Source organism: Calidris pugnax, unplaced genomic scaffold (assembly GCF_001431845.1).
Source record: "Calidris pugnax isolate Ruff unplaced genomic scaffold, ASM143184v1 scaffold44, whole genome shotgun sequence".
NCBI classification, from domain to species: Eukaryota; Metazoa; Chordata; class Aves; order Charadriiformes; family Scolopacidae; genus Calidris; species Calidris pugnax.
The window spans coordinates 23,736,845-23,759,702 of NW_015094506.1; the positions used below are offsets into that span (position 1 = coordinate 23,736,845).

General features: G+C 36.7%; 1 protein-coding gene across 10 annotated transcripts in view; it reads right to left on the reverse strand.

Moving 5' to 3' along the window:
• The window catches only part of MON2 (MON2 homolog, regulator of endosome-to-Golgi trafficking), an 84,032-nt gene that overhangs the window by 26,089 nt on the left and 35,085 nt on the right, over positions 1–22,858 (reverse strand). For 6 of the 10 annotated variants that reach the window (XR_001414288.1, XM_014963724.1, XM_014963731.1 and 3 more), the window contains exons 13-29: positions 22,305–22,386; positions 21,417–21,598; positions 20,070–20,182; positions 19,390–19,494; positions 19,065–19,145; positions 18,904–18,977; positions 18,735–18,825; positions 17,315–17,416; positions 15,289–15,291; positions 14,990–15,100; positions 14,006–14,181; positions 9,819–9,981; positions 8,982–9,275; positions 7,729–7,927; positions 5,589–6,217; positions 646–789; positions 84–101 (exon numbers count right to left, since the gene is read on the reverse strand). Coding sequence is in view for 9 of the 10 variants with exons in the window: in XM_014963724.1 (XP_014819210.1) it covers positions 84–101; positions 646–789; positions 5,589–6,217; positions 7,729–7,927; positions 8,982–9,275; positions 9,819–9,981; positions 14,006–14,181; positions 14,990–15,100; positions 15,289–15,291; positions 17,315–17,416; positions 18,735–18,825; positions 18,904–18,977; positions 19,065–19,145; positions 19,390–19,494; positions 20,070–20,182; positions 21,417–21,598; positions 22,305–22,386 (2,567 nt within the window). In the remaining variant the exon portion in view is untranslated. The remainder of the gene's footprint in view (positions 1–83; positions 102–645; positions 790–5,588; positions 6,218–7,728; positions 7,928–8,981; positions 9,276–9,818; positions 9,982–14,005; positions 14,182–14,989; positions 15,101–15,288; positions 15,292–17,314; positions 17,417–18,734; positions 18,826–18,903; positions 18,978–19,064; positions 19,146–19,389; positions 19,495–20,069; positions 20,183–21,416; positions 21,599–22,304; positions 22,387–22,858) is intronic. The other 4 variants (XM_014963726.1, XM_014963732.1, XM_014963725.1 and 1 more) reach the window with 3 other exon arrangements.

Consider the following 22,858-nt stretch of genomic DNA (forward strand, 5'->3'; position numbering starts at 1 on the left):
GTAAAGTACATTTAAGTAGGAGAAATGTTGCAGTCTAGGCAAGACAACTACATTAGGACAATCTTTAAGGAAATTTAACTCACCGGTGCAAATAGTTGTATCTAGTGTGATTCCATTGTGTTGCAGGACAAATAGAATAAGAAGAATTAATACATACATAATAGTTACCTCTTCGATTACACTGAATCAGATGCTCATGCTTAGTGAACAGCAGAGTACACAGATAAAAATAATTATTGAATATGTCCCATTTCTCTACAGCACGTGCAATTCAAAAATTTGCAGCTTGAGGGAATTTTCTCCATTCAAAATTATCATGTCTTCCTATTAAATTTGTTGTCACACATGGGACAAGTTATTCCAGATTAATTCACTGGACAGATTCACGCACATTCACTATGTGTGGTGTCAACGCAAGACCCTTCTGCCACAGAGGAATACAACATATAAATGCAAAGTAGAATTTGAAGGGAGCAAACAAAGATAACAAAAGCATGTAAAAAATACTAATAAATTAACTTATTACACAACATGCACAGTGAAGTTTTTATAGATGGAACAAATGCATCTTGCTAAACAACCTGTATCTGAAGCTGAATTGGGTTCACCAGCCAAGTGAAACAAGTAAGATTTCTAATTAATTACCTGATTATATTTTGCATTTGCAATGTGCTTTGTTTCCAGCTGTCCATACTGTGGAGGTTTACAGGAAAATTCTACAAAGGCCAACAGCTGGTCGAAGATTGCAGGATACATTATCTGCATACTTTCTGAGCCCACACATATAGCCTAAACCAAAAAAAAAAACACAAACCAAAACAAACAAACAAAAATTATCTTGAGCTTTCACATTCAGAAATCTGCAACACTACAAGGAGCTCCTAAGGAGAAAATCCCATGTAAGACTATGCAAGAGTCATGCTTTATAAAAGACAGTGTATAGTTCTAACAGTTTAAGTTAAGTTCTGTTATTTTATTAAAGTAGATTAAGTGGCAAGATACCTGGGCATATATTTTTTAATAAATACAGCTATCTCCTTCCATCCAATGAAAGATATCTTTTCTTTACAAACTCTGCTTTGACATGACAGCAAAATATGTCTAATGTAAGTCTTGTCTGTTGATCTCAGCCACATCTTCTTTAAGTTCTACTTCAAGGACCACTTAAATCTCAGAAGTAATTCATACATGGTTTTCATAAGTAGTTAAAATTGTGTCTTACAGAAAGGAACATAAATAAAATGAGAATATGATATGATTTTGGTATAGCTGAAACTCATAATCTTGCTTTAAAATGGAAAACATTTCAGGAAGGGTGTGCTTAGAAGATGTCAAGGAAATATCATGTTGTCATAGGCTAATGATTTCCTGCTTCAATATAAATCCCAAGGCAAACTTAGGCCATTTATTTTCAAAGCCAGATATAATAATTCTATGAAGTTACTCCAATTATTTTCTGTCATTTTAAATGCCTTGCTTTTCCTCCCAAAGTCTCTGCTCTCAAAGCTTCAAGAAACAGTCTATTTATTGCTCCACAAAAAGACATTGCGCTTGTACTGTCATTTTTCTCTGGGGGGGAATCAAACCCCCTCTTCATTAACAACACATCATCCATGACAAGTTGTGGCTGAACTCACTCAAGGTGCCAACTTCTCCAAAGCTGCTGGAGTGCAGCCTCCGTGCTGGGGCTGTGTGATGAGCTGTGACAGTCAATGGGCTAGCAACTCTCTCGAGTCCCCACCCACGGGAAGGAACAAGCCAACAAGGGCTACGGGCACCGTCATGGCTAGACCACCCTAAGACCTAGCTGCATCTTCAGCCAATCTACAACCTACAGCAGAGCACTCCATCGGTCATCCGTTGTCTTTCCCTATTCCTCAGCTTCCTGCAATTCAAAATGCATGTCTAATGCTCAAAAAGCTTAATAAACATTATTAATATATTGCAGCACTCCTCCTAAAAAGCCATACTCCTTTGCTGGTGCTCAAGTTCAAGACTGTACTGAACTCTGAGAAACATACTTTGATGCTAGATACTCACCTGTGGGGCAGAAGACTAAAAGGTTAATGGCTGATCTAAAGGTATTCAACATGCTGTAAAACAATTTCAGCTAACACTGCTACACTGAAGTCACTGCACTAAATTTTAACAGGTTAATGCAACATTACAGACCTACTAGAAAACGTATAAAAATGATTTTTATATACCAAAAAGTGTATTAGAAAGGGAAAGAGAGCATTCACAAAGCCCTGGATAACTTTCATATAGATGCAACTTACTTGCACAGATGCAACTTACATTACCCACAGAAGACTACCTTAACATCTATAATAGCAAAATTTCAAAATACGTTTGCCATTCATTCCACATTGTTAGATGATGATGATGGTTATTATTACTATTCATTTCAGGATCACTAGCAAATAATTTCAGATGCTACTATTTCTGTACTGATGAACAAAAGCAATAACTACTTCCTATTTGAAGTTTATACATGAGTAGCTTCTTAATATTTTATGAAACTCTTGTAAAATTTTTATTTTACAAATAGAAGCATTTCCTCTCCAGTCTAGTGGGGTACTTTGAACTGTAAAAATTATCCATATAATATTAACAAATAGGAGAATTAGGTCACTTACTTTTGAAAATCCATCTAACTAGAATTGCTTTTCAATAAGCTTTGTGCTTCTGACTGACACCAGGTAACTTTTATCGAAGCACTTGAAAAACTCAAAAATAGCCCAGCAAAGTGTGACAAAGGATGCTGAAAGTATCTTTAAGAGCTGCTTATAAAACAGAGTACTATTTACTGTATTAAGTGAACGTATTTACATACTTAAGAGACATGTATAAATCAAAAAGTAATGGTCAGGCAACAACAAAACACAAACAAACCCTAAAATAAAATACTCAGCAGGTCATTGTTTGCTGTAAAAATTGACACAGTAATTGAGTTTCAGAAATTTATGCTTTAAAGCATTCTGGTACTAACCTTCCAGTTTTTTAATAGTTCAGATTTATCTAACAACTCCCAGTGCCACTGTTGTCAAAGTCTACCTTTTTTTTCACAGCTGCCCGCAGCTAAGTCGCTACCATCAGTATAGGTAAATATAGCTTTCAGTTTACCATGCTCATAGCTTAATAAGTTAATCCACACAGACTGCAGAGGCAGAATTCAAAGGTATCTGATCCCCAAGTACGTATCTGTGCAACTCTGAGCAGCTGATCTAGAGTGAATGTAGGGAGGGACTGAGAATAATCAGAGAATTAGAGCTTGAGTACAAACTTCTGCTGAGCTACAGTGATGAAACAGACACCTATACTATAGCAATGAAAGACGAGAAAATACGTTCTAGTGAGAAAGAAAAACAACAAAATAAACTTAAAGGAGAAACAGAAGTTCCCTTCCAGTCTTACGTTCCCGAGTTGCAATGTCCTTTACTAGTGCAATCATATCGTAAAATCTCTTTACTAAACCTGTCAGGGGCTCAGTCTTAAAAATGTCAGCATTTTTTTCATGCTATTCCAACTGCAAAGTTGTTCCAGAGCTTCCTGGAAAATCACAACTGACCCAAATCTTCCTGTATCAGCAAAGAACAAAACTTAATCTGATCCCCTATGCAAACATGTAAGAAATGTTTTGTTTCTTCAAAGGAGGTGGCAAATATTTACATGCTGTTCTTTAACTGTTCCACTAGCTCCTGGTGTACTCCTGAGAGTATTCATTCATTTGAAGAGAGGAAGAAGACACTGTGGCCTCCAGCAAAACCATCTGACTGATGGCCCCTACTCCACATCAAAACTGGCAGGTGCCTTGCCATGTGAATTGTACTGTTATATATATAGCCAAGAGAAGCAATCATGTGATTTCACAGAACTTGCTGATGTCCAAATATACTTTTAATTTATTTTTTTTTAGTAATTTCAGTGCTGTTTTGTTAGTAACATAACTATAGGTGGGGTGGGAGGTACTGTATAAATTGAGGTACCTTCCTATGTAAGTCTGTTTTTGCAAAGACACGTAACTGCTGTGCTGTTTAGTTTGGGAGAGGAAAAGGGGAGACATCTCTGTTTCTCATGGGGACTTACTGCTTTTGTTATTGCTTAAGAAAACTTCAGCTAAAACAGTTTAACAACTTGACAAGAACAAGTGTATTTAAAAATGTGCAGCTTTTCCTCATCTTAAAAACTCTGCTAACCCCTTCTTTGCAAAGCACTAATGCCTGCAGCCTTTGGGAACTAAGAACATCTGGATAGGGAAACCAGCAAAGAAACAGAAAAATATGAGGTGATATAGAGTGATTAAGTAGGGAAAACAGGACTTGGCCAGGGCTGAGCTGCTGGAAAAGGAAGGGTACAAAAGGGCCAAGCCTGACTGGAAAATGATGAAAATGCAGTGGATACGATTGGCGTTAAAACTTCGTGTTATATATATCTCCACACACAACACTGAGATTTAATACTGACTTCTAATCTTATACCTCTGTTCTCAGAACACATTCATGAATATTTGTTAAAGCCAAAGACTAAATGAGTGACTGCAAGATTCTGCCTTGCTTGTGGGGTTTAAGTAAACATGGGATAAGTCAATCCACAGTAAACAAAACGAAAACAAGATACTGAATTGCTGTTCATTTAGCAGGCACCATGTGTTCTATGAGCTAAATGAGGCAGGATCCTGTCAGGGGCCGGGGGGGAGGCAGGGAGGTATGACCACATAGTTAAGGTAAGTAGTCATAGCATGAAAGCCCAAAGGGAATGAAGTCAGCTCACATGGGTAGCTTTAATTCTGCCATTTCTCGAGTAGGTTTTTTAGGGGGGGGAGGAGGGTGTGTGGTTGATTTTAAAGCAGTGGGTACCAGAAATGCAGGATTTCATTCATTATCAACTTCGCTTCTTTTGAATAAGTAAGTTTTCTGAAAGAACAATGTATTCTGCAAGGAGATATTTTAGAACTCCAACAAGAAGCAAGGAATACTTTTTTCTTTTTTTAACTCTCCAGAAAATGAGCACCCTAATTTGTTGTTTACAGATTCACTCGCATGAAGAGTGCTCTTTGGGGATGAGTTCTATAGTAAGAATTTCTTCAGCAGAGATACAGCGTTTTCCTTAAACAGCTGATTAGCAAGAGGCAAGAAGGCAGGTGGTCTGCCAGAGACCTTTTTATATTTTATGTTCTGCATGAACTCAAAGTTCTCATGATAACTGTTCTTCTAGACTTCGTTTATGGCACTACCTGGGCAACGTAAAGAATACTGTTTGTGAGACTGTTCCCCCAACTCCACGTACAGACCTTCATACCAGTACAATACTTTAGCATTACATAGACAAGTAAATGGCTACAGCACAGCACTTATGGTATTTCTACAATCAAACAAAAGGGCATTTTTATAAAGATTACACCATTGCTTTCAATGCAGAGCACCTGGGCTGCACTAGGAATGGAGATCTGTTTTTTCTAATCCAGTATACTGTGCAAATGTAAATAATTTAAAAATTCATGTCTGAGTCACCACTGTACAGTTCTGAGAAGAATTAAGACACAGTGCAGTTTACCTTTCACCACGCATTTGAAGTCACGTTATTACCTTTTGTAAAACATCTAAAGCTGTAAGCACCGCTTCCTGTAAACTTGTCAAAACTGCTTCAGTGTAAGATGGGAGGATGAAAGGGGAAGCATCAGAACTGATTGGAACTGAAACAGCACCGTGCAAAATGACACCCAGCTTTTGGAGATCATCCATGCTGAAACCAGTTTTGATGTGTTGGTAAAGAGCCGGGAATATTTGAATTAAAGCTGTAAGAAAAGGCTGGCTGGGAATGAAAGTCAATTTATCACAAGTAATTGGAGGCCTTGTACTTTCTGAACCAATCCTATACCAGCTGTTCCAGGCTGCCCACCAAAGATTCAAATCTTCAATTTCATCTGTTATTACAGGTGGTTCAGATCCGTTGTATCTTCCCAGTCTTTCTCCTATGGAGTCAGTCCTCATGAATGATCTGCCAAGACTAGTGGCAGTTGTTGTCCCTACCACCACAGGTACAGAAACATTGAGAGCAGGTGGTGTGTCAGGCTTCTCTGAGTCTCGAGCAGGAGAAACAATTTGTAATATCTCCTGGAAGCTTTTCAAAGCAGCCAAGGAAACTTCATTATTTTTGCTGAGTGCTGCTGATTGGATGTGATCAAGAAGAACATCCCACGCTTGGGAAAAGTCTCCTATTTAAAAAAAAAAAAAAAGAGAGAAAAAAAATCAACTTGGAACTGGCTTTCTATTCCCTTCCCAGTCACCCTGTCTCAAAAAGGCTGCTCATGTACTTGTTACAGAGAAATTCCATGAGGTCAGGCGATGGCTTGAATGACTTTCAGAATCTTTCAGTTCAACCATAACCAGAAAGAATTAATGTGACAGAGAAACACACAAATATGAAGAATGAAACAATATATCTATGTTTATATCAAATTTGCTAGCTAAAAATCACATACCACATCCCATACCAGAAAAATATGTTGTGGTTTTTTAATTCAGGATAGTGAAACCGATTTGTTCTTAAGCATAACAGATGCCTGTTGATTTCAAAAAGTGTTAAGCACACTCAAGGAATTAAGGGTCAAATATATAGTCATGCAATGCATTTATAAAGAACTGATTTTAAAATGCTCGGATAAGTGTGGAGTAAAGATTTCATTTTTGGAGTTTTATTATTTCATCAAATGTAGCCTTAATCTTTAGTTTTCTGTGCTACCAATTACAGGGTTTGAATAATTAAAAATAGCCCTGAAATGGTTGAATTTTTTATTCCGTTTTAACTCAAGTTTAATATAGTTTCATAGAATCATAGTATGGTTCAGGTTAGAAGGGACCTTAAAGACCATCTGGTTCCAATGCCCCTGCCATGGGTCAGGACACCTCCCACTCAACCAGGTTGCTGAAAGCCCCATCCAGCCTGGCCTTGAACACCTCCAGCGATGGGGTATCATGTTAATATAGTTTAAAATCTACTGCATTTCTGCAAATGACCAATACTCTTGATACCTATTAATACGTTGGTATCTGTATTACAAATAACCAAAATGAAATAACATGCAACTTATTGCTAGTTATATACATTAATTGCATACTACGAGATGGAGAAGGTATATTAATATAACGGGGAATTTTCTTTGCAAGCTATACATTCCCTATTTCTTTTTTGTTTTCTCCTTATAGAAATTAAACATTAGGTCATTTACCAAGCTGTTGTAAAATATTACTACATACAATTGAACAATGTAAATGTTCAATACTTCACTGACTTTGCAAGTGAGTTCTCTTTACATTGTAAGAGCACTGTTAAACTTGACACACTGATGACATGGAAGAGTTCTAGGCAAGCACTGCGTAACTTCAGAAACTCAAGAGGAGAAATACATTCTGATAACCAAAAGAATAGAAAAAATATTATTGCTATCAGACTACTATAAATTAAAGCTCTTTGGCACCCAGAATTGTGACTTGTGAGATTTAATCTCAAGTACTGTGATACAGAAGATGAAATTGGTACTTAAAATTTTTGGCTCTAGGGACCACGATTAAAAACTGTAATTTTCATCACATTTGAGGTGAGACACAACTGAACACACTTCTAAGCTAAAATTAAGATTCTTTCCCAGTACTTTACCTAAAAAAAATATACAAAAGCAGAAAGTTTATTACTGTATCTTTCAAGAATTTAAACTATAAATTTTACCTAAAGGCTGCAGTAAGTATCTCCTGGTGTTAAATATTCTTGCAACTCCAGCCAGTGTTAATACCCATGTCTCAGCCCACTGTTTCTCAGCTGTATCCCTTGAGTGATGGATGAGAATGTTGCCGCCTCCTGATTCAATCTTCTCTTTGTCAGCTGTGGTAGAAGATTCTCGAACCCTATCCAACAGGTGAAATAAAACCTGTAATAGTCAGAAAAAGAGGAAAAAAGCAACTTTTCAAATAGCATAGTTGTATTCATAGTAAAACAAAAAAAATAGTAATTTTCCCATTATCCTTTCTATTAGTGTGTCACCTTGAGAATTCCCTTATTCTAAAAAGTCTCTGCAACAGCTAAGAGTAAGAATCAGCCAACTGATGCTCACTTGAGAAGGGTGACCAGCATGATCAAAAACACTGAGAACAGTGTTAGCACTAACAGAAGGCTAAAACCAGTGGATCTCCAATACCTCACAGGTACAACAGGCAGACTCAACTATAGCCTGATTTTTCCATAAGGCACAGCCAAGATAACTGTGACCTAGAACAAGATGTTTGACAGATCCTCTCAAAGGAGAGAGCCAAAACAGAGCGCAAAGCAAAGCTCAATCTACCATCACATCAGTCCAACCACATGACCCTCAAATGTCTCCATATTTTTGCACAGAGAAATGATTCATTCATCCTTGTAAAAAGGGAATAGCCTTTTTATCCAGTTCCTGAGTAAGAAAGAAACGATGACGATATAAAAATTACATTTCATAAAAGGCTTTAAGGGCCAGAGAAGAGAAAGTGTAAAAAAACCACTAAAAACCTAAGAAATCAGACTTTTGCCATCATATGTTGGTGCTGGTCTCTTCTCACAGGTAATTAACGACACAACAAGAGGGAACGGCTTCAAGCTCCAACAGGGTAGGTTTAGACTGAACATCAGGAAGGAGTTTTTCACAGAAAGAGTGGTCAGGCATTGGAATAGGCTGCCCAGGGAGGTGGTTGAGTCACCATCCCTGGATGTGTTTAAGGGATGTTTAGATGGGGTACTGAGGAATATGGTGTAGGGGAGGACTTTGTAGAGTAGGGTAGATAGCTGGACTCGATGATCCCAAGGGTCTCTTCCAACCTGAATGATTCTATGATTCTATTTTATCTCTACAGTGTCTTAATAAACTAGCTAATTGATATTAAAATAGCATGTGAACGGCTATTAAAATGTTAACGCAATTTAAAAAACCTTCATTGGAAGCTTACACATCATACCTTCCATATTACTGTGTGCCATGTTGAATGTTGCAATAAAGTTCCATGAGCACCAATGGTAGAAAACAGTGTCTGCCCAGCACTCTTTCTGACCGCAGGTCGGGGATCCACACACAGCTCTCCCAGTTTGGCATAGAGGCACAACCACAGGCAGTCAAACGGTGGAGCAGGGTGAAAAGGTCTATTCAGCATCACCCCCTTTTCTTCTGCCTGTTTCTGCAACACTGCTTCTTCTTTGTTTAGCTCCTTTTCAATTATTTCACCTCTTTGGAAAAAATAATCCGAAATATTCCACTACAAAATAAATAAGACATAGGCTGTTGTGCAATTATAATATTGTAATGCTCTTGATGATCATGAAATAAATTGTTTCTCATTTTCACATTTAAAAGTATTTTGCAAAGCACATCAAGATATTACTTTCCCTACACTGATAGAAGATCCGCACATAAATACCGTAAGGTGCAGAAAGTATTTTTCTTAGTCTCAGATTTTAGGCCCCAGTTACACACAAAGTATAGAGAAACAATGTACTAAAGAAGGAAAGGGATGCAACCCATTAAAAATAAGATACTGCGGAACATGGCTACAACACAAACCAATTTATTTAACTAACCCTGGCGTCATGCAAATGAAAGATAAATTGTGCTCACTCAATTTACATATGATTCCAAATGACAGCATGAGAGTTCACTTAGAACTCAAAAAATAGGTTTTGGCTTTCATTTGTAGAATTGACTACAGATTAATTATCATTTAAAAAAAAAAAAAAAAAAAAAGAAAGAAAAGAAAATGAAAGCCAGAAGCAGCATCACTGTAGGTTAATATAAAACTCACCAACAAACCAATTGAAGTTAAGCTAATATTTAGCTCTTGATTGTGAAGTCCAAAGCTTCCTGCAACTTCAACAACTATCTGTAGGCAAGTACATGGCATTGTTGGAAGAAAGTCTGTCACAACCAACTGAAGACACTGGAATGCAGTCCGTATTAAGGACTCTCTTAAAAAAACAAAACAAAAACAAGACACACACACACACACTCTCATTTCATATTTCTTCAAGAGCACAGGAATGTTTTGAATACAATGCCTCAGGAAATAGCATTATTAAAGAATAGAAAAAAATCCATTTAATGGTTTTGAGATGAATCTGCAACATTTTTAAATGTTTCAACTAGAAGGTTTTTTTGAGGTATAATGTTAAGTTGAAGCTTCAGATTCTGATAAAGTATTTTAGTCCATGTTAACTAGTCAGGGAAGCTGAAGTTTAGATGCTCCAGTGTTCCTCAACTAGTTTTATACAGTAAAGTCTACATCTCTGTTCTATAGTTCTAGGACTTGATAGTCCAAATGTGACAGCTAAAACATTAAGCCACAACGGACAAACAAAATCTAAATTTAAGCAAGATAACGCTTATCTTCAAAAAAGCAAGCTGTTCTGAGCAATTTATTGTATCAGCAGTTACAAATTACTTAAACTATGCCAAACAGGTAGGGAAAATGTATTTTTATTTATCAGGAAAGATGCATGCTAACGTAATGAATGAATGAAGCAACTAATCTCACTTGCTTCAATATTATATTATGTTAGACAAAGTCTTTTCAAACTATCCTGCCATGAAATAGATCTTTAATAAATACTTTGCCTTCACAATTACATTCTGAATATAAACATAAAATAAAAATGTAGTATAGAAAAGGTTTGTGAGATGGAGTTCTCAGAAGCAGCAAGGTCATCTTAACTAAAAAACTTGTTTAGTGAGAGGACCCAAAAGCATAGGCAGGCTGTACAAAATAGGGAAGTTGCATTTAAATTTCACTATAGTTTGGGGCTTTTTTAATGCTTAATGTACAAAAGAAAAAATTCCAAAGGTTTTTAATACAGAAACTTAGTGTCTTTCAGAATATATATCCCATTAAAAAATTCAGAATACAGATATGACAGTTACGTATTTCAGAATCTTAAATAAAATAATAATTTTTTCAATTAATTCAAAATGAATTACACTTCCACTGTATCGTAAGAGCCAACATGATATGGAAGCCCGAGGAATGCACAAGAAACCTCACATGGACGATAACGGTGTAACGAATAGTTCTCTGACATGATGCATACTGCAGAGAGACATCCATCCTACCACATAAGATCAAAGGATTTGATCTTACAGGATCGTCGCTATACTCATGGAGGAAATGCTCACACACTACTTTCCCCCGTATTCGTTACAGGAGTCTATAAAGTGAAACACACCCAAAACTGAAGCAGTTCCATCTCCACTACAAAGTTCCAGAGATATGTGACCTTCAAGGACTCTAAGACAGAAGGGAAGGAGGCAGGAAATGAAAGTAGTTACACTACACATTTTGAAGGGCTGAGTTAATAAAAAAGTAACCTCTCTTTCTAATCTTCAAATGCAAGACTGCTAGAACAAATTCAAAACAGTTCATTTTCCAACTAATGTCCCACATTACTACTCATTTGGAGAAAGGTTTCAAAGCCCTTCATGTAAGTGGCAAAAGCAATACAGTTCTTAAAAATGTAAAACCGTCCTTAATGTTATAGGCGGCAACCACAAGGGTAAATATAAATGCAAGAAACTTAAGCTTAGCTCGAAAACTTAAGATCATATAAGGCTTTATCTACACTTAAAATAAATAGGGGCATCCCACTGAAAAATTCTTCAGTGAAAGAATTCCTTTTGTTTGGCAGGCTGGTGCCATCCAATCAAAGAGAGCTCAAAGTATCAGAAGTTCTTCTGGCAGGCAAATGAATTTCTGTCCTGGAATCTGGGATGTTCATTGACCAGAGGGAAGATGCTTGTGAAGAAAGTCTCACAGTCTTATATTTACAGTATGATGTCATCCCAGTCTTCAAAAAGGGCAAGAAGGAAGACCTGGGAAACTACAGGTCGGTCAGCCTCACCTCCATTCCTGGAAAGATCATTGTTCTGACTTGTTCTGGGTGTCATCTCAAAGCATATGGAGGAAAAGAAAGCTATCAGAAGTAGTCAACACAGATTCACCAATGGGAAGTCATGTCTGACTAACCTGATAGCCTTCTATGATGGCATCACTGGTTGGATAGACGAGGGGAGGGCAGTGGATGTTGTCTACCTTGACTTCAGCAAGACTTTTGACAGAGTCTCCCACAGCATCCTCATAGATAAGCTTAGGAAGTGTAGATCAAAGGAATGGACAGTGAGGTAGATTGAAAACTGGCTGAAAGACAGAGCTCAGAGAGTTGTTATTAGGGGCACAGAATCTAGTTGGAGATCTGTAACACATGGAGTCCCCCAGGGGTCAGTACTGGGTCCAACCCTCTTCAATGTATTCGGCAATGTCCTGGACGAGGGAATGGAGTTTACCCTCAGCAAGTCTGCTGATGATACAAAACTGGGAGGAGTCGTTGACACGATGGAGAACTGTGCTGCCATACAGCGAGACCTGGACAGGCTGGAGAAGTGGGCAGAGAGGAACCGGATGAAATAGGCAAGTGTAGGGTACTGCACCTGGGGAGAAATAATCCCATGCACCAGTACAGGTTGGGGGCTGACCTGCTGGAGAGCACCTCTGAGGAGAAAGACCTAGGAGTCCTGGTGGACAATAGGATGACTGTGAGCCAGCAATGTGACCTTGTGGCAAAGAAGGCCAATGGCATCCTGGGCTGCATCAAGAAGAGTGAGACCAACACGTCAAGAGAGGTTATCTTGCCCCTCTACTCCGCCCTGGTGAGGCCCCATCTGGAGTACTGTGTCCAGTTCTGTATTTTTCCTATTGTAGTTGATGTGATGCAGGCAAGCAGCACTATGTAGTGGAAGAAAAGTAGATCACTCTATATGCTTTGTAGGAGGAGACTAAGGTTTAACACAAGATCTGAGTAACATATTGAGATATCTGCCAATGAGGTATGTGTTTGAGATGTAAAAGGATCTAAAACTGTCTCGAGAAGGAATCTGTGTTGATTCTCATCCATCAGCAACTACAGTAAAAAAATCTAAAGGCATGTAGGAACCACAGAACACATTGCATCAAGTGTGGAAAAAGCAGGTAGCAAAGAAAGCATGGTTATCAAAAAGAGGATGCTCACAGCCAAGAATGCCAACATCCTTGGGGATTTTGGTGAGTACTAATGCCAGAGCAAGGAATACTGGTAAAAGAGCAGAATCCTTCAAGCATTTGGAGGGGCTTTAGAAGGTCTCCATATGGCCAGAAGACAGAGGCTAAGGTGGGGCAAAAGGAGAGTGAATTTTTCTGATACTAGAAAGTGAATTTTTTTGATGCTAGAGGTTTTTTATTACATACCCTGGTGCTAGTCTTGACAAGCACCAAAGAAGGAATAACATGGTCTAAGTTTGTGACTATAGTTCTTGATGCTTAGAGTTCCAGGGCCAGATACTCATTTCACGGCTCATTTGAAAAAAACTCCTTCCAACTTCACCTCTCACTTTCCCTTGTGGTCTGGTCCTCTTGACCAGTAACATTCCCCCTCTGTTGGCAACAGAGTCTGCTGTGTGAGTCAGTCCAGGGATTCACCTACAGCGAGTCAATAACATTCCATTGTACAACCAGCAGCCATTTAGAGAGGAAGGCTTCAACAAAAAGGGAGGGCATTCAGAAGATGACACACAGCAGAGACTACGCAAAGATTTAAGAAGAAAAAGAAACAACAGAGGAACTGTGAGCAACAGCTAAGTCATATGGAATTATCTGCAAGCACCAGAGATGTGTTCAGCAGACGGTTAAAATCAAACAAATTGGCACAAGGAATACTCCTCAGTGCATACTCCATGCTCACCACAGGAGAGCGCAGAATGGAACAATACTCTGGTCTTCTGAAAGATTAATTCAGTAAAATAAAAGTGTGCTACAGAAAAAGTAAAAACTGTATTTTTGTTGAGTAAGCTAAAAATGAAAATGAAAATTATGTCTATTATCAAAGTGGTTATTAAAGTAGGAAAATAAAAGCAAATTTCATTCTACTGTTCTTATCTTACATGATTTAAAATTTTATTTCCACTACTTACCCCTGATCGCTTCGGATTGCCCCCATGACTCCAAGCACCAATGGCCAGCCAGGTCCTAAGCTGTCACCCTGACTTTGCAAAATCTGTAGCACACACTCCAACTGCTTGATCCTGATATCAGGATGACTAATGTTTGACAGTTCCTTTAGTGGATTCAATAAAAGCAACTGCAGTCTCTAAAAGTAAACAATAAAGCATATTAAGGATGCTGAAATTTAACTGATCCTAAGTTACACCTATGTATAATTAGTGAAAACATACAGTATAAATTGAAGATTCATTAAGTGAATTCAGTATCTCGTTCATTAAATGCTCAAATTCAGTGTCAGAGTGGCCTTTCTAAAAAAAAAAAACCAACACGTTTATAAAGGATTTCAGCAGGAAATGTACATACTTTTTTTCTCCTTTTTTTTTCCCCCTCACCTATTCTCCAGGTCCCTCAGGAAGCAGCTACAGCATGCTGTCACAGTTGCATAAAAACCATCATGCAACTTCACCCAGCAGGGCTGGATTCAGCTTCCTACTAAAGAGACCTTGAAAAAACTATCCATTGGACGTCAATAAAAATATTAGAATGTTTCATTAATAATGGATTGAATAGCTGTGATTTAGAAGGTTAGGCAATTTATTTTTTGACTGCCACCACATCACATACATACTTCTAAATATTCTGAAAATGTTTTCCACTCATGAGGGTGATCCATAATTTGTTCTAATAAATGGACATAATATGCAACCATCCCCACTATTTGTTATGCATTTGAGAAAGGAAAGAGAGTAGTTCATTAGAATGCATTAGGTGATTCTCAATAGTTACATCTGAATGTTACAGCTGTAGGATTTATTAACTTAATAGTAAAGTTGCTTTATAAATGCCTCCTATTCATTGAACTGTAGAAAACCTCCTCTGGGGAAAATTTTGATTTCATGTTCATTTTAAGTTCCAGAAAAGGAGGAAAGCAGCTGCTCTTAAACTTACTTTACCTGATTTTGAGATAAGGGAGGATCATGGCTGAACGTCAGTCCTGCTTTAATGAGAGAAGTTAAAGCTTCTGCTCCCCATTCTCTCATTCTGGAGTTTGGATGCTGACAGACCTGAAAACACAGCAATGTTTTGTTTAAATTCACTTTTATTTAACCAAGACTCCAATATACGTACTATATAAAAAATGGGTATTTTTAATTATATTAGAATTTACATACAATAATATTTTTTTATAACAACACAATTAGAAAATTAAGTTTAATAGTAAACAAAATTTTTATCTTTTGGACAGACATACCTTCTGAATAAGGAAGCAATAGGAAGCAGTGAAAGACAGAGAAGGAAACATAATGAAAACCACAGCAGTTCAAACCAATACATTTTCCAAAACAAATATACTAACTGATAATTCAGGTAATGATTGATTACAAAAGCACCAAAAAACTCTTCAATGAATGCCTAAAACTCTCAGGTTTAACTTAGCCTTAAGCTACTACAAAATTCAAAGTTTTATCTTTCACACACTGCTTAACACAATCAAGTGAGGAAGCATGATAGTAGCCAATACAGAAAGTGTCTGCTCTTCTACATTCTTAAATACAAAAGTGACTACATAATGAATGTAAAATAAGCCTTACACTTCAGTATTTCAAAAACTTGACAAAACAATAGTGAACACTATTTCAGACTTGTTTCAAATGCGTGTCTTCATTTCTCTGTCTCCTAGTTATCTAAACCTAATAGTTTTGTTAGTTGTTTTGCTTTTTGGTGTTTTTTTTTTTTATTAGAACAGAAAAATTAAAAACATTGTGCGAATCCATTGCAGGTACCTTGTATGAAAGGTACTCCCATATCTGATACATTACCCTCAAACAAATAATGTAAGCCCACAGTTTCACTGACCTCTACGGAATTATTTCCACCCAACCTTCCAGCCCTGGCTCAGATGGTGTGAGAATCCAGAATCAACATCCAAGGTAGGACAATAAGGAAGGCTGATTGTTTTGGTTGGTGGACCGTTCCCTTATCAGCTACTAGCTGATAGGAGGGCGATGTAGAAGAGCTGGCTTAATGTCAAAAAATGCAGAAAAGAAACAGCTACTCTCTTGAATTAGTTGTATTTTTGTTACCTTATATAAAAAAAGAGAGAATTTGAACTACTTCATGATGCTCTGAATCTGACCAGGTAATCAGTTCCAGAGACAGAGAACGAATTCTTCCCTCAGGTTGTGCTTAACTAAATTTGCAGCTGCTGTTTTCTCCCTCTTTATTGTACCTCGGCAACTTAGGTTTAAAAGGAAATAAAGCAGTACTTTAAAAGAAATTGAAATAGGCTGTGTATTACCTATAAAACAGTCGCAAATACCCACAATGTGTAACAGACTGAAACAGACTCAAGATGTGGATGGTGAACCTTATTGTCTTGGAAGGGAAAAAAAGACAGGAGAAAAAGATGCCGGTGCTTTAAGCCTTTAAACTCCTAAGTACCCAAATTCCTTCTCCTAGATAAAAGATTATGTGAAGATGACCTCCATAAATAAGGTTAGAGATGGACAATCCTTAATACTGTTTGAAATAATGCACTGGTTCTATGAAGTATCTGATACTTTCTAGAAAACAAGGAAGAAAAGCTTTCTCCTTTACCCACTTTAAAAAGAACCCTGTTTTTGCATTTCATTCTCCCACATATCTGAGTAGAGAATTAAAACTTTACAATTACATACTGTCAACTGGTTTTAGTTTCAAATTCAAAATTTAATAATTTTTTTCCTTGATGAAGCATATTTTTCATATTGAAGTTAAAAACCTTAAGAAACTGAAATAGGATTATGACACCTATTTTCATATGTGTACAGTATTCTTTTAAAAAGAGACGATTCAAAATGTAACTTAAACATTTTTAAAACAAACCAACCCTTTGTTAGTAAATCTAATGGCTTCAATCTATCTGGTAAGGACACAAAAACATATCTTAAAATATTCCTAGATATATTTGCACTGTGCGAATCCGAAGTGAAACCTGTTTGTGTTACCTTAATTATAACACATATATGAAGTATAATAAATTCCATGTTTAAAACATATAAAGACGGACAGAATCATAGGGACAATAAGATATATTAAAATATTGGAATTTAAATATATAAATTCACTTCTAAATTCAAATCGGGATGCATCCAAGTTGCAAAACCGGAGTGCATAAACCAAAACATATAAATACAATTTAGATTTTTCTTTTTAATTACACTTTAAAAATGCATTTCCGTAAGATCTTTATTAAAACAAATTAAGTACTAGTACAACTGTTACAAGCAATTAGTTACCTCCAGAAGATGACCGGTCAGAGGTCTCCAAAGAATCTCAATCCTGTGCATGTTAACTAGTCCTGTTTCCAGTAATTTAGCAACAGCAAAAAGCGATGGTTCCTTAATGAAATGGAATTTGAACACATGACTTTGAGGTAACTGAGAAAATGTCAGAGCCTTTTTCTACATTGTAATTTATAAATTAAGGTGCAACTAATCTCATTCAAGTGCTGTGTTTCGTAGACTGTGAACAGTGTCACATTAGCTCAGGTAGCAGGGCTGGGAAGTTTTCACAGCATCTGCAATACTTCAGGAGAAGCCACAAGGGGGTAGCAACAACATACTATGAAGAACGTTTCTTTTGTCATTTTTCACATAGTTTTCTCCAAGTTAGACAATAACCAGAGCATGGATATTCCTTTCAAAACTCTCATTTTTACATAGTTCTCCCTCCAATCAGTTTTATAACATATTTTACTAGCAAAATAGCCTTTTTCCCATCACAACTTTTAAAGTTAAAATTATATATGAAGAAGCAATATAGAATATTTCATTTAAGAATCCCCTTGTGCTTTAGCTTCCACCAGCTTCATAAATGCCCTGCAGGAATATGATAAATTTCCCATTAGTCAAATAGATATGCATATAATTGAGTAAACTTTTTTTTTTTTAATCAACATATAGTCAAAATGACTTGTGCAGGAATCATGCTCTGTTCTCATTTCTGCTGATTTTTTATTCTCATTTTCAACTGATTTTAAACACAAAATTTGTTTATTTTAATTCATTCTCTGTCGCTGTTATCGTCAAATATTATAAAGCATATTTTCTGTCATTGTTATCTCTAGTGTAATAGATCAAGGAAAAACTTTCAGAAAATCTCCTCTGGGATTAAATTATGACAAGAATACATACTCAATCTTCTTCAATCACAGGGTCTTTAACCTTTCTGGGCTAAAGGTTGTTTACTGAGGCTGACACGAATACCATCATTTTCCCAAGTAAATATGAATGATGGGTTTTTTTAAAATATCTAAATTTTCAGGCTTTTTCTGAAGTATATTACAAAAGAAAATGGAAATGAAAATGAGCACCTCACAGAACATACGGTGCTATTCAGAATCCCTAACCTCTGAAATTACAAGGGCTTTTAGAAGTTTTATCCACCCATAATCTGATTAATGGAAACACATGACATTCCTTAGTTAACAAAAAAACCAACGTACCAGAAACACAATGAGAATTCAGAGAATTTAGTAACCATATGAACCATTATAAACAAGACATTCTCTGGTTCACAATTTATTTTTTCCTCTAGAGTATCAAATGTATTACTGTCTTAATATTAAAAATAGTTAGATTAAAAGGACAAACGTACAAGTCTTTTGCAAGTTTTACAAAACACATTGAAAAAGAAAACAAAGAACTCTTTTTATACCTTATTGTTTCCATAGGCCATATCCATGGCTTCCAGAGACAAGGAGCAAAGGGCGTTTATTAAGTGATGTAAAGACACATCATCAAGGTACCTGAAAAATAACAGCTATCAAAACACTGCCAAGTCTGAGATACACACATTATTTTAATTATAAGATAAGGTTTCTTACTGTGAGCTTTCAAAAAGCCTTGAAAGTATGCTGGATATAACTGGCAGATCAGTCATAACTGCTGTAGTCAGAACCTTGAAAAAGAGACAGAAACGTGTCTTATAGATTGCAACAGAAAATACTGCATAATCATTAACTGTAAAATGAAAAATCACGCTTACAGTGCTGGGCCCTTCTACTGCTCTTCCAGGTTTTAATGCACCCCCAACACCAGGTTTCAGTCCCAGAATCCACACAAGATGCTGAAATTAAAAAAAGGATCATTTTCAGCAGAAAAGCCTTTTCAGGCAGAGAGGAAACTAACAGTGCAGTCGAGCTAGCCGGCAGCCCTCCAGCCAAAGAGAATGCAAGTGAAATGCTACAGTACTGACTCAAGGGAATTCAAAGTACACCATGAGTAGAATCAAAGCTTCTTCTATTGCTCACATAAAAACTCAAAACCAGATCACGGCAAAAAAAGCAAGGCATAAATATTTCCTATTATACCTGAAGAGTAGCCAGGACAAGTTGCCACGATGTACCAAGAACGGCTCCATGGCAGTGAGCTAAGTTGAGTAACGTCCTCATACACTGGATATTTTTTGAAGTCAGCTAAAAAACAAACAAACAAACGACCATATAATTTTTATTATTCTACAATAACAGCGTTTCGAGGAAACTTGCTATTTTTAACTACATAGTTTAAAGATTACAATTTGTTTGCACTGGTGCAATGTATCTTTTTTAGAGTAGTTCAGTATCTCTCCTTGTCTCAGTCTTATCTTGATGGTGTTGAACACAATTTGATCACTGCCCTCTCCTCTTAGTTTCATATTATGATCAAAGACACAAGTTCCAGCTTTAAGTGCATTTTCTCCACAAAATCAGAGTCTATCTTAAAAAAAAACCAACATATAAGTGAACCTGCACACGCAGGCACATAACAGAGCTGAAACGTAGGGTTTTTTGAAAGGAATGGATGCTGAGCTAAGAGTCAGATAAAAATCAACAAAAGTCTTCTTTACTGTTAAAGAACTTTGCTGTTAAGGGCTGTTGCAAATTAAAAGCTCAGGATAATATTTCAGCGCTCTTACAAATAATGGTTATCTGTTGCCTATTTTTGAGACACACAGCGATGCAGAAAGAAGCAGTTAAGCATGATGAGATCACTTACAAGTTGTACTTACCATTACTGTTCCCTGTGGCTGAAGAGCTAAGGGTTGCCCTACTGCTACAACTTGCTGATGAGACTCACTCGAGGGACTGATCATTTGAACATTCTGTCCCTGAATGGAATATGCTAGAGGAAAATTGAAAAGAAAAAGAAAAAATTACTCTAAATTTAAAATCCAGTACATACTTGTAGTAATAACCACCTTCTGGCAAACACACTCCAGAGACTTTTTTCACAGTATTATAGTTTTAAGGCAGCTCACTTTGAGACCTTCGGTTATATTCAGATTATTACATCATTGCCTTACAGAGTTAAAGGAGCCAGTAATTATTCCCTCTCACTAACTATTAGATATTGCTTGCAACACATTAATAAATTTTATGTCGAGACTGAAATATTTGCGCTAAGATACCAGCATTAGACCATGTCTCAACTCAGGTATCTGTGGCAATTGTGTGTAATTGTATCACTGTGTGCTACCATTATGCTAGTGCACTCAGAAAATGAAGGTGTCATAAATGCTACGTCATGAAGTTTTCCTAATACAGGACATTTTATGACTCATCTGTAAAAAGAAGAGTAACCTATAAAAAATAACTAAGTTCACTGCTTCATTTCTATAGAGATCCGTGTAGCTCAGCCACATGTACTGCTTCACAGAATTAAGATCTAGTAATACCCTTAGCTTCTAGGCTGAAGTAAAGGTGCTGGTCCTTGCTCCCAGACTAAGGTATTTTTGTTTTACAATAAGAATTCTAATGTTAGGTCCACCTTCATGCTCTTCAGGTAGTTGCATTTTTTGGTATGTAGTAATTGATTTTCAAAATTAGAAAGAGTACGTCCTCAACTGGCATATCCCATGACTTACAAGAGTATCTCAGGATGGACTGATTTAACTTCTTGTAAGCTGAACAGAGACCAGAACTTAAGATCCTCCATTTACACAGTACTACCATCGCTAGACAATGGTAGAAAAGACTGTAGTACACTGCAAATGCAGGATGTTGTAAGCCAACTCTAAAGTATCTGAGTTGCCCAGAGACCTTTTCAGAATTTGAATGCCTTAATTACGTATCCTAACAGATTTTTAGGGTGATAAACAGATCTCCTTAGAATATGAACTTCTGACATACACTAAGCATTCAGGAAGTTTTAGGTTGGCTAGAATGATGCCCAGCAGATGCTGCCAAGACTAAACAGTCCTGGAAAGCAGGCAGTCTAGATCCTGTCTAAGGATTCTAACACAATTTAGTATAACCAAATATTACAGTTGCCTATCTTTGCAAATGCATCCTGAAAAAAAATGTAACTTTAGAGGACAATACATGGAAACACAATTAAGGAAAACCTATATACTTACCTTTGCTGGAGAGAGCTGCAGTTGTGCTGTTTAATACAGTAAGGGCATAGTGAGGAGGCAAGGATCCTTTGCAAATGGCAGTGATAAAGGCATCTCTTGATGTTACAAGACCCAGTCGTCCACAAAGTGCAGCCATGGTCAGTTCTGCTTTTAGAATATTTTCAGTGGCAGCTTCATCAGTGCTGAAAGAGTACACATCATTTAGTAAGAATTAATCCACAGTACAGAAGCAGGCAGCTAACCAAAACTCAAAGCAATGAGAACGTATACTTCAAACCTGTGAACACTATAAATACTGAAGAGCAAGCATAACCAATCAAAAAAATTCTTCAAAACCATTTCCTATAAAATTGGTCTTTAGTTCTGAATGACTTGGCAAAGGAGACTATGAGGAGGTATTTAACACTAATTTCAGAACATGGTGTTTGATAACAAAAGACTCTTTGAAAGAGACAAATGTTATTACCTAGTAAACAACTTTTCCACTTCAAAGACTGCATAGTACTATCAAGTACCAAGACATTATTTAGTCTCTTATCAACAGTAATCAGGACATGGGTAGAATCACTTCAATGTGTTGAAACATTCAGTCAAAGTAAAAAGGAATAAAAATAATTTGAATAGTTTAAATGCAAGCCTTTGAAAATGTAATTAATTGTTCTATATTGAAATACATTAAAAGTTGATGCTAGACTTCTGGAGACTTCTGTGTCATTTACTCTCAACAGATCCTCACTCAGCCTACACTAACCCACAAACCTGTCTGCTCAGGTACCATGAACAGCACACTCTCATACAACAGTCAACTTGACCCGTATCAACCGTCAGTTCAAAATACAGCTGGGAATGCCGTCGTTAAAAAACTGAGAGAAATGAAAGACCAAATACCTTGCATCAAGTAGGAGAGACAAAGCAGCCAGAAGACCACACCAACAAGCATTCACCATTTCTTCCCAGACTGCTCTGCTAACTTGAAAGAAATACATATACTTGTTTATGGCAGAAATATTTTAAATAACAATTTTATAATTAATTAATAATGCATGTTTGCATTGACACATGTGTATACACAAACACCAGTACCATTAACAGTCACATTTAAAGTGACATTAACAAAGTAAAAAAAAGTCACAAAAGCAATGCTTATTCTGAATTACACAAAAAAAAATTTACACATATATATATTTATATAACTATTTTTAATCTTTGTAAAAAAGATAAACGTTCAGAAGTGCGTAAATGTGAGATGGGAAACTCACTGAAATTTGGTAGTGAAGGAAAAATATTCTCCCCTGGTATTTATGATTATCCATATTTTTTTAATTTATTTAATTTAATAGGAGAAAAAAAAAATATATAGGTCTAAGAGACCCATAATGGGGCACAGCAAGGCCCGGGCTGAGGCGGTGGTGCCTGCAGCACCATGGAGAGCTCTCTCTGCC